At 40.2% G+C, this 12,794-nt stretch overlaps 1 protein-coding gene across 1 annotated transcript in view; it reads left to right on the top strand.

The window, feature by feature from the left end:
• The first annotated feature begins 7,643 nt into the window (after window positions 1–7,643).
• TACR3 (tachykinin receptor 3) overlaps window positions 7,644–12,794 on the top strand; it is a 97,766-nt gene continuing 92,615 nt past the window's right edge. Inside the window, exon 1 of the mRNA XM_074228769.1 lies at window positions 7,644–8,496. Within this exon, the coding sequence (XP_074084870.1) occupies window positions 7,925–8,496 (572 nt within the window). The 5' untranslated portion in view covers window positions 7,644–7,924. The remainder of the gene's footprint in view (window positions 8,497–12,794) is intronic.

Consider the following 12,794-nt stretch of genomic DNA (forward strand, 5'->3'; position numbering starts at 1 on the left):
TTTCCCAATGCCAGCTCTAAATTATTCCTCTCTGTTTTAGTAGTCTTTATTTGCTTGCTTCCTACTGAAATCAGAGATTATCTTGGTTGTATTTATATCTCCAGTATTTAGCATGATGCTTGGAGTATGGTAATCTTGATAAGTAATCTATCTATAGCCATATCTATTCATTCATAACCAACTTAGCCTACCTGTTCACTTTGTGAATGAGGAAACTGAGATCCACAGATAACTTACCAGTTATGTGACCGTGGATCACATACCTTCCCTGTGCCTCAGTTTCTATGTCAGCAAAATAAGGGAGATGAATTTCATGGCTTTTAAGATCTCATCTGACCAAATCTATGATCCTAAGATTCTTTACAGAGCCACCCCTATCAATTTCTCTATTATTCCCTTAAGTTTTCCTTAACCTCTCTACCTTTCTCTTTGCTATAGTTAAAAATATCTTCCAAATTCCTTTACTCTACTAAAACTGCACAAATGAAATGTCAGTGCTACATTTATAAATCATCCCAGGAAGGATAAAGAGGAGAGAGCTTCAAATAAATTAGCATGGCTAGATAGAGAGAGACCTCTAAAAGAGCATGGTGTGTTGGGAAATGGATGCAACAGAGGATATCAGTTCAAGTCTTAATTCTGCCACAAATGCATATGTGATTTAGATTAATTTAATGTCTCAGAGAGTCAGCTTCTTTCTCTGTGAAATGAACAACTATTAGAGCAGTTTAAATATTCTCTAAGGTTTCTTCTAATTCTAAATCAATGATTTCAATTTTTTAAGGTCTTGAGCAAAGATGGAGGAAAAGATACATGCAAAGGACATATGAGAACAGAGTAGACCTGAATTATATTAGGAAAACTATAGGCCACAATGAACTAAAGTTTTCATAAATCTAAGAAAAATTAGAAATATATTTTAAGGTATAGCAGAATGAAGGAGAAAGGGTCTAATTACATTGCTTGGGATAGAGAGGATAATATTATGAGATGACTGAGGAAAAGAATTAATGAATCCACTTCAAATTCTTTCATCTTATCACAGAGTGATAAGAATGAGGCCTATTATTTCATTTATAAAGGGAATTTCCAAGTAAGAAACCTACTACCAATGAAGGTAAGCACCTTCTATGCAACTAACAGTGTAAGATTGCTGCTTAGAGCTGTGAGAGATTATGACTTATCAGGATCATACAGACAGTGTGTATCTAAAGCAAACCGCGAACCCACGCTCTTCTTGCTGCCCGATCATTTTTCTACCTACTCTATCATGCAGAATTTCTCATCAAGAATAATTTTAAGCTGAGGCGGCTAGGTGGCACAGTGGATAGAGTACCGGTCCTGGAGTCAGGAATACCGGGGTTCAAATCCGGTCTCAGACACTTAATAATTACCTAGCTGTGTGGCCTTGGCCAAGCCACTTAACCCCGTTTGCCTTGCAAAAAACCTAAAAAAAAAAGAATAATTTTAAGCCTTAAAAGGGGTAATAGATATGTTTAAAAGCAAATTGAAACCAAGATAGATGATAAAATATTAAGCAAAAAGGGAGTTTTAAATCTTAGCAGTTTGGCTCCATTGTTGAGATTTTTCTTTGTGAAAAATCTGTATCTGATTTTAAACACGTTAGCCATCTTTGCAAACACTATGATCTCTACACATTTGATTCTATGGCATCTTCCAAAGTAATCATTTAAAAAACTGAATAATTTTACTATCTCTTATACTTTATTTTTCTTCCTGAAGGATTTGATTTCTCCCTCATCACATTCAACTTACCATGGAACCAGTGTAAAGGCTAACAGACTTCCTTCTGTGGGGGGTGGGGGGGGAGGGAAGCAAGATTAGGGGGTAAATTGTCAAATTCAACATAAATAAAATCTTTCTGAAAAACTGATTAAAATAGGTCTAAAAAGATATCGCTTGTGTTTTTGTCATAACTCTGAGAGCTATCTATTATACATGTTGTCATATTGTTCTAGATGAGAAGTCTAAGTCTCAAGCAGTTTGCTTAGTCAGACAAATAATATTTTAGGAGTTTATTTGCAAAACTAGTTACAGAGCTCTTTCTTCTATATCATACTATCTATTTCCTAATTAGATTAAGTCCCCAAATCTAGACAAATTATATAAGAGAAGAAATTTACATATATACTTGCCAAAAAGAAAGATTAAAATTTCATTTTTTAAATAGTGGCAAGTTATTAAGAAGGGCAGGGTTGGGTAAGAGTCCATGTCACCTAGCCAGGAAAGGAAACTCCTCTGTCTGTTTATATTATTTTAACTAATCATTCTTGTTAACTAGATATTAAGATCAGTTATGCCTGCTAAATTTCAGCAGTGCAGCAAAGGTCCACTTAGATGAACTCACATAGAATTAACATACTTTCTTTTTTGATACCTATGCCAAACTGGCCTATTAAAAGTAACTATGTACATCATATATAGATTTCAGTAAAGTATGTAACAATGTATTCCAGGAAAATCTTGTATATAAGATAAAGAAATGTGGACTGGTTGATAACAGAGTTAAATGTATTCATCATGGATGAAGAGCTGTAGTCAAAAGATGATTATATAAAGTATTCATAGAGAGAAAGGACTAGTAGTCAGCAAAAAGCAATCTCTTAAACCTATCTTATTCAGTTTCATTTTATTTTTAATGATTACCTAAGATCAGAGCAGTCCAACCTTACTTCTATTTATTTATTTTTTATTTTTATTTTTTTAGGTTTTTGAAAGGCAAACGGGGTTAAGTGGCTTGCCCAAGGCCACACAGCTAGGTAATTATTAAGTGTCTGAGACCGGATTTGAACCCAGGTTCAAACTGGAGGTGAACTCCTGACTCCAAGGCCGGTGCTTTATCCACTATGCCTCCTAGCCACCCGGAGACCTTACTTTTAAAGGGTTTTATTGAAACAATCGACAATATATTTTGATTTGCTATTTTAGTGAGAGCTCTGCGATAGATGGACTTTGTTTATTCAAACATTTAGTAGACCTCGGAGGAGCAGCATAAAATCACCCTGCAGGACACATTTTGAACAGCCCTGCCTTAGATGATGTCATAGAGATCATATTAATAAAACGTATAAGAGACATAATGCTTATAAAGATGGGTAATGTGTTTAAAATCAGACACAGATTTTAAAAAAGAAAAATCACAGAAATAGGCCAAAACTACTAATGAAATTTAATTAAGATATATAGCTTATACATTTATGTTAATGTATTTCATATTTGTAATTCAATTAACATACAATAGAACCTGCATTGGACTCAAGACACTAACTACATAATTCAAGATGGATTTAGGTATTTTAGTTGACCACAATTTCAATAACAGTACACAGTATAATATTGTAGCAAAAGAGGGGATATGATCATTCTAGACTACTAGTTGAAGAGGGTGTCATGTGTGAGGGAGATTGGATTTGATCTCTCACTCCACTGAGAATTATGACCAAAGAGAGGTAGGAGGATTTACATTCAACATAAAGAAGCACACTATAAATAGAATTACTAAGTTCCCTGGTATTAAAATGTTCAATTCAAAATATCCTTTGTTAGATATGCTCAAGAAGAAAGTCAGAGGAGGTCAAACCAGATAACATAATAATCCCCATCCCACTTTCAAGATTCTCTGATTTTAACATATTTTCAGTAACACTGTCTAGTGACATGAAGTAGATATAATGGTGAATGATTCCTTTTTGAATTTCATATTATTTTTCTGGCTGTTTTTTTAAACTACTGAGGCAATCAACTGACTTAAATGTTGAGAAAATGCTGTTTGAAAGAACAATAAAATATTATTATAATTTTCAATCCCTTCTCTTAATGTCTTTAAAAATTATGCACACCACTCATTAGTTTGTCAGTAGAGAAACATAAATAGGGAAATTAAATACAAATGTGATAGAAATCTTACAGTTTCTTCTAATCAGTCAGAGAAGAAAGAAAAAATTCCAGTTTAACATGTATATATTATATGCAGAGAAATACAGGATGAAACAATGGAGGAAGAAAACACAAAATTCACTGGGATGATTAAGTATAATGGCAAAATAATATAACAATCAAGTTATCTCATTAAAAAGTTGTTATTCGGGGTGGCTAGGTGGTGCAGCGGATAGAGTGCCTGCCCTGTAGTCAGGAGTCCCTGAGTTCAAATCCAAGTCTCAGACACTTAATAATTACCTAGCTGTGGCCTTGGGCAAGCCACTTAACCCCATTTACCTTGCAAAAAACTAAAAAAAAGTTGTTATTCTAGCATACCAAAACTATGTACTGTACCATGAAATAAGTGATGTTTGCTATAACAGCAAATGCTCTTGATCTGCATATCCCCTGTGGTTTCTCAAGGCAATAAAATTGATATTATTGACTGCAACAAAATGTCAGGAGAATCATTTATATACACAAAATCTAGTAGAGAATCTTAGTTGGGCCAGTTGCAAGATTATTGTAGATATATTTTCTACCAAACATAGATTTAAATAGATGAAATCATATAAAATCAATTTATAACAATTTGTCCCCCACAAATGGCCCACTTAAAAATAAAAACTCAATCTTTTTATCATTTATATGTGTTTTAAAAGTATGCATCAAGTTTCAATAAAGGACTGGAGCAAAACAATATCCCCTTTTAACTGCCCTCAAGATAGATAGCTAGGTAGAGAGAGTACTGGGCCTGGAGTCAGGAAACATCAGTTCAAAGGCTTGGATATCACTTTTGAGGATGGGGCACTAAATGTCTTCTGGGTGCAATGGGGTTCTTCCAGGAACCATCTTAAGAGAGGTGAGCTATGGTGCTAGAACTGGGAGGTGGAATATAAATTCCTCTCAAGATCAAAGAGAAAATCAGGAGAAAAAACACAGCCAGGGTTGAACTAAGGTATCTGACCTAGTTTTATATAGTTATATAGTTACTGATATATGTATATATATATATATATATATATTCCATATTATATATAGAAAGGTTTTATGCATATAGGGAGATTAACAATAGACTTCCCTGATCAATGGAATGATTTTAATTTGGGTGTTGAGTGAATTTAAGACTCACTATCCTCTGGACATAGACTTGGTGCTGCCATTAGGATAGATTTCACAAATGAGATTATCCTGGGAAAATATGAGCCTGGAATCTAGCTTAAGCAAGAGAAGAGAAGAAGATCATCCACATAGTTTTCATAACTGAAGGATCAGCAAAAATCTATAGCCTTAACCTATGGAATCAAGGGAACTGAATTCATTCCTCTAATATAACCATGAATTATTCAAACTACACAAATCTCCTGGGAAAAGAGGTTGCCTATCTAGCAGTCCCAAGTTCATTTACCTTAAAAAAAAGAGTTCAAACTACAAAACAGTGCTATATATTTCAGGATATTAGGACCCTGGAGAAAAATAAAGCCCTCTAGAGAGGAAAATCAACTGTCTTGTTTATGAATGATGGCATTCAATACATTATTTATTCTCTGAGAGAGAATAGATGCTGGCCTGAATTGAATAGGTTTATTAACCTCAGTGTTTGTATGAGTGAACTTGAGTTATAATGAGTTGCAGTATATTCTGATGCTTCCAAGAGGCAACTCCAGGTGGATACCACAAGTCAAAAGAAGATAAACAAAAAGGAAAAAGAAGGAAGAGGAGAAAGAATTTGATATATAAAATGGGATGATTTGCAGAATACATGAATGGAGATAAATTTTCACAAATGTACAAAAGAAGATAAAATTAAAATTATAACCAGTAATGATTTATATATAGTGACTGCTATCAAGCAAAAACTATAGGAAAAACACGTCGAATATTTTACCCTAATTGTATCATTGGAGTGGTAAGAAACAATCAGTAAAGTAAATAGTTTCTACCTAAAAATATGAAAAGTCCTATTTTCATAAACAATAGAGTAGCTAATAGTTGGCTGCCTGTAAGGAACTATAATCAATTCTGTTTTAATGAGGGTCCTGCTATTGTGGTTGTTGGTAAGGTTCGTGGGACTAGGAGAGGTACAGAGGGGAAGAGCAGGAGAGTCATTTGGGTGTTCTCTTTGCCTTGTCCTCATTCTTCTTCAGTTTGCATCCCTGACTCTCCACAGGATTTTCTCCAACTTGTCAGAAATCTGGAAGCTCATTCCACTTATGAACTATTTCTAATACTGGGAAGAACCTTCTGTCCGTGTGGTTTCTCCCTCTTATTGCCTGGTTTCTCCTAAAATTTCCATTTTAAAGAAGATGCTCAAGCCAACCATGTCTTGGTTACTCTCTAACCTGCTTTGCTCACCCTCTAGACTTTTTTCTACTTTCATTTCTTCTTTGACTTTGTCAGCTTCCTTTTGTGTGGTGTCTTCCCCTACTAGATTGCAAACTTCTTGAGGGTTGAGACTGTATTTGTATTCCCAGAGTATAGCAAAGTGTCTGGCACTTGTGAAGTTTCATAAAAGACTGTTATTTTGCTTTTTCTTCATCTGTCAGTATCCTCAAAATATTTTCTAAGACCATAAATTGCAAAGTATATGCTGATTAGCCAGCTAGATTCCCCCCTCCCTACCCCCCCCAATCACAGTCTGATTCAAAAGAAACAAAAGCAGGCATGAGATGGCGCAGTGGATAGAGCACCGGTCCTGGAATCCGAATTCAAATCCAGTCTCAGATACTTAATAACTGCCTAGCTGTGTGACCTTGGGCAAGTCACTCAAACCCCATTGCCCTAAATAAATTATAAAAGAATTTTTAAAAAGAGCAAGAGAAGCAAAAACAGCAAACACCCACCCACAAAACTATGAAAAAGAAAGCTGCTCTGTTGGGGGTCTCCAGACGATACTAGTTAGATGGAGTACCCCTGATGGAGTCAAAACCGTGAGTATCCTCATTATCTCTGGTCTTCAGTGGATCCCATATGCTGCTCCTGGATCTCAGAACCTGAATGTGGTGGAGATCCAAGAGCTCTCCTAGGCTGACTCCTAGCAGCCCTCCACACACCCTGTTGTTATCCGGCTCGCCAAGTTCCAGTGCAACAAACTCCATTCTCAGGATAACCTCCAAAAGAAATGGCGCTCTCTCCACCGCACTCCTGTTGGCTTTTCTAGAGGATTCGTTGACCCTTTCCCCCCCTTTGATGTGAGTGCCTATTCCCAACTTTCGCATGACATTGGAAGTTGGCAGAAAGAAATGGACAGATCTCAAGGCTGGAAAGAATGGGAGGACCAGTCCTGGAAGGAGAGAGGCGCAATGCCCCCCCCCCCAAATCACATAAGCCTGGGGCTGGGGCTTGGGGAAATGAAGTTCTTTCTCCACACTCCTCGGCAATGACTCCATAGGATCCTTAAAAACAAATCACCTGAGCAGACATGTGCCTAGAGAGGATTTCCTAGAGCCCAGAGGCTGCTGTTGGTAGATGATCCAGAGTGGAGCATCGAAGGGGATGTGGAGCAGCTGAGGCCGAGCGAGGCCGGCCCCAGCCTCTCCCGCGCACCTCCCACTATGCAACAGGTAATGAATGAAAGGCGGAGAGGCGGCCGGGGGCTTCAGCCTATGAAGTGGCCGGCCTGGCTTTCCTCTGACGTAGCCCTCGGCCGGCTCGGGCTATAAAGGGCGAGCAAGCTGCGGCGGCGCGCTTCCTTCCAGCCCGGCCCCAGAGAGGGCTGCAGCTGGCCTCCCTGCTCCCCGGGCTGGCCCAGGAGGACGCTAACAGCTCCCTCGGGCTCGGGGAAAGGAACTCCCTTCTTCTTCCCCTCCGGTTCCCGACCCCCAGCCCTCCCCCGCCTGCTTGAACCGCACTTCACGTGGCTTTCCAAGAGGAGAAGTTAACGTTGCCTTTGCTCCCCTCGATCGCGGAGGGCGAAGAGCAGAGAAGCGGGGAGCTAGGGAAGTCTGATGGCTGGAAGAGTTGAGGGACTTGAGCAGCACCTGCCATGATGGCCTCTTTCTCTGGATGGACGAACTGGACAGAGGGGGGAGGTGGGGGCAACCCCCCAGACTGGGAGAACCTCAGCTCTGTTCTCCCAGGGGCTCTGGAGGCTGTGGGCACCCCCGGAGGCGACTGGCTGCAACTGGTGGCGCACGAGGGGAACGTGTCTTCATCGTCGCCCCCCCTGGGCGTCTTCGGGGGTGCCTTGGCCACGACCTCCCCGGCGCCCTTGCATCCCCGAGCGAACCTCACCAACCAGTTCGTCCAGCCCTCCTGGCGCATCGCGCTGTGGTCCCTTGCCTACGGCATGGTGGTGGCGGTGGCCGTCTTTGGGAACCTGATAGTCATCTGGATCATCCTGGCCCACAAGCGCATGAGGACCGTGACCAACTACTTTCTGGTGAACCTGGCTTTCTCCGACGCCTCCATGGCCGCCTTCAACACCCTCGTCAACTTCATCTACGCTCTGCACAACGAGTGGTACTTCGGGGCCAACTACTGCCGCTTCCACAACTTTTTCCCCATCACCGCCGTGTTCGCCAGCATCTATTCCATGACCGCCATTGCGGTGGACAGGTAAGAGGGGGAAGGAGGGGGCTGAGCAGGGCTCTAGAGGCGTGACAGTTCAGAAAGGGAATAGAAACCCTCCAGGGAAGAAGCCTCGAGCTGGCAACCTGTTCGGAACCAGACACTGGTGTTGGGGAGAAGTGAGGGGAGATCGTAGAGGAAGGGGAAGCAGGGTCTTCAGTCTGCCTGCGAAGAAAAATGCCCTTCTTTTGCTCCTTCTTCGCCAAAGCGCAGGGTCCACAATCACATCCCCTTGCTTCTTCTCCAGTCCCAGCTCCTAGAACCTGGCAGAGACTTCGCAAGAACAGGCAAGGAGCAAGGTCAAGGGGAGAGGCAGCAGCTTTTGAAGCCATGTGCTTAGTCTGCAGTATTATTTCTCTTACCACCGTACCACGCTGTCTTTTAATCCCATTTTTCTCTCACATGCCTGGCACCGACTTTACCTGTTAGAAGTTACGTGTAGAAGCGACTCATTTACCCAGGCTACTAGAGACTAAGGGAGTAGGGGGGTTGGGGAGCAGTGACTGTGCCTTTGAATTCTTCCTCATGTTTGCTGAACGGGTGGACTTGAGCCGAAACTTCATTACCAATAGCCAAATCTAACTTCTCTGGCTAACATTCCGGACTAGCTCGCGGAATTGCGTTTATCTATTGCTGGCTTAAACTTTAGCTCCTCTGCTTCCAGGGTTCCTCGAGCTCCGCCTCTCCACCTGCAACACACAAGATTCTGTGGCTCAAGCCATAGCTAGGAGGATTTAAGCCCCCCCCCGACCCCATTTGCATGACTCTCAGCCCAACCCCAGCGTAAGGCTGGGAGCTCTCCCTCTGCTTCAGCAGCCTTCCCTGCCTTGGTGCCGGACCCCAGCGGCGCTCCGGGCAGAGGCGCAAGCCGAAGCGGCACCTGGGGGGGGGGGGGGGGCTCAGCGTTCACCACCCACCCACCCCCTCTCCTGCAGGTTCCCAAAACATTATCTGGCCCAAGGGTTGGAACTATCATCTATCTTCTCTTCCTATTTGGTTATCATTTACCTTCCATCACTTTCTGTTTCTTTCTCTTGTCCATCTTTTCTCTATCATCTTCTACCTATATCTCTTTCTGTCTTTCTGTCTCTGACTGCCTGTCTATCTCTCTCTGTCTCTCTGTCTCTGTCTCTCTATCTCCCTCTGTCTCTCTTCTGTCTTTCCGTGTGTGCCTGTGCCTGTCTTTCTATTTTGTAATGACATAATGTCACTTATTAGTTGTCAATACTAAGCACATCTTTTCACCTTCTAGGAGATGGGCAGCAAAAGTCTCTCTTTAGATAGGACTGAAAGAGTTGGATCATATGCTTCTGACCAATCGCAATGCCTCCTTATAAATGCAATACTTGTATTTGTGGAGCACCTCTAACTTTTCAAAGTTCTTTCATATCATTATCTCATCTTAGGGAAGGTAATACCCTCTCCCAAGATGCCCAAATTATTAATGTTTCATAGACATTGTCCCCTTTAAAAACAGCCACAATATAAAAAAAAATGTAATCTCCATTCTCAGTATGAACACATAACATAGAGGCACATGTGGGGGAAAATACTATGAGATACCTATCTATTAATTAAAGTTGCTTACACAAAGATTCAGTCCAGCCTGTATAAGGCAAATATTGTGAATGTATAAATGGGTGGGTGTATAAAATTTATAGAAACAGATCTTTTGAACTAGGAAAATGTACCAATGCAGGTCAGCAAACTAATCTGCAATTTATTTACTGTCTTAGAGAGTTCCTTAGAGCCCTGAGAGCAACAGGTTGCCAAGGACCCCTTAGATGAGACTTGAACTGTGGTCTTTTCACTTAGGAGAACAGCTCTCTGATCACTACAGTGGTGCTGACTCTCAATGTCATATAAAAATATATTTAAATATAGATGTATAGAAATAGCATTTGAATTGATTCTAATTACTCTAACGTCCATCTATCTACCATCTACTTTTCTATCCTACATGAGATAAATGAGCACCAATGCTCATCTATGTGTCTGAGTACATGTGTATGTATCTTTCTATCATTTATTTCTTCCCATGTTTCTCTTTCTATCACAACCTTCTCTATTTTATTTTCTCCTAGTCTAGACAACTCTCTAAGATTCTAAATTGCATTGACCTGGAAAGGTACAGGTTATTTCCTCAAAGAGGTCTCCATTCCAGTGAAGTCAGAGGTCTAGTCAAGTTACTAACACTCCCCCCTCCACCAAACACATACACACACATCCAGACTATGTTTTCTAGATTTGTCTTTGACTTACAGAATAACATTTGTTAAATCACTTTGGACCTCAGACCTGAGATGTTTCACTTTCTTCCTGTCAAAGAGAATGAAAGAATTTTATTGTCCTAACCCATAGGATTATTTTGAGATTAAAAGGAAATTATGTGCTTCATTTATCCCACTCTTTCCTTCACTTTCCCTTCCCCATTTGAGAAGGAAATTAAGAAGAATGGCTTTCCTACATAATAGATATTTTCCTGGAGTCCACTCCCTCCCTCAGTACTGAAACAATAACCACCTTGACTCTTGGGGCATTTTAAAGAATATCAATCAATAGTGACTTTAAAGGATTAAACTATAGGAACAGGGACTTCTTGGCACTGGTTGGGATGAGGAGAATGAATCAGCATTTACTGCTCTAATCCTACAGTTGCCTCTTTCTCTGGTCCCTACCTTTATTTTTGCTTCCTCCCTACCCACTGTTAGGCTGGGTGCTAGTGTACTGAACATGGCCAGTAGTTAATTGTCTATAAACAGATTTTGCCATGGTTCAAGGTACATACTGGTTTCTTTGGGCATTTGTTGAACATTTCAAAGCATTTACAACCAAATGGAGTAGGGAATTGGTAATTTAATTGCTTCTTATTCCTTATGATACTGGATGGAAAAAGTTTTATTCCTTTGCTCAGTTTTCCTGACTCTGTCTCTCTCACTCTGTCTTTCTCTCTCTTTCTCTATCTCTCTCCCTTTTGCCCTTCTTCTTCTTCCTCTTCCCTCCCTCCTATAATCCCCTTTCTCATCACTTCCCTCTCCCTTTCTCCCTATCTCCCTTATTACTCCTCTCAAGCCTCTCCTTCTCCGTTCTCCATATCTACCTTTCTTCTTTCCCTTACTCTCCCACACATTTTCTTTTCCTCATTTTTCCTCTCTATCCTCAAAGCAAACATCAGAATACACAGTTCTCATCTTCCTAACCAACCCATCTACTACTGCATTTCCTGATTCCTTTTTCATAAAATTTGATATTGGTGCTGGAGCCTCTGTTAGAGCATTTTAGAAGGCAAGGGATAGGAAAGGTTGTTAGTTATATCAGAAATCAAGATTAGATGGTCATTGATAACATATCATCTTTTGCTTTATCAGTCTGCCCCATAACAGAAATAGATTGCACATCTGTGACTAGCTTGTGTGTTCTACAATTAAAAAGTGAAACAAAGGTTTACTATGATCTTGTGAACTGATCTTGTAGATTGAACTATTATAATATTGATGATTCAAAGTCATGACTACTTTTAGCAAGTTGTTTTACAGAAACATTTTCTTTCCAGGCTTAGCTTTAATCACTATCACTCAAAAAAAAAATGCAATAGCTCCACATATTATTTTGTAATGAAAATTAAATACCTTATCCTAGCATTCATGACCTCCTGTTTTTGTTTTCTCTCTCATTATTTTCCTAAATATTCCAGCTCCTCTTCATCCAGTTAGATTTTATTGCGTGTCCTTATCCAAACATGCCAAGATATGCCTATCTTGTTAGTCTTATTGGCCCTTTCCTAAAGGTCAGGTCTTATGGGAAGGGGACTGAATGCCTGCCCAGCTCCTTGGGGAATTTATAGACTATCCTTATGCTACATGTATGTATGTTTTGTGTGTGTGTGTTGTGTCTGTGTACATGCACACACACATAGCTATATATCTTGATCTTTCTCAGATAAGAATTTATGAGTCAAGAATTGTAACAGGCAATATGCTATCAGTGTTTGTGCCAACACAAACCTGACTGTTTTCTTGATAACTATCCACTACTATTGTCAAGGGCTCTATCCCACATTAGAATCTTCTCCAAGAAATATAAAGAAACTCTAGTCATATCCATTGACCAAAAGAATTGGACCCTGGACTCAGCACAAAAAATTATGTATCAAAGAGAAGAAGAGTATGCCACCCAGAGTTTTAGGAGATGTGATTTTGGGCATTTCCTAGTCTTCCTAAGCAACTCTGAAAGCTCAAGTCAATATTATTAAAGTTGGGGCAACTGGAACTTTTTGTTCTTCTGGA

The sequence above is a fragment of the Macrotis lagotis genome, chromosome 3 (assembly GCF_037893015.1).
Source record: "Macrotis lagotis isolate mMagLag1 chromosome 3, bilby.v1.9.chrom.fasta, whole genome shotgun sequence".
NCBI lineage: Eukaryota > Metazoa > Chordata > Mammalia > Peramelemorphia > Peramelidae > Macrotis > Macrotis lagotis.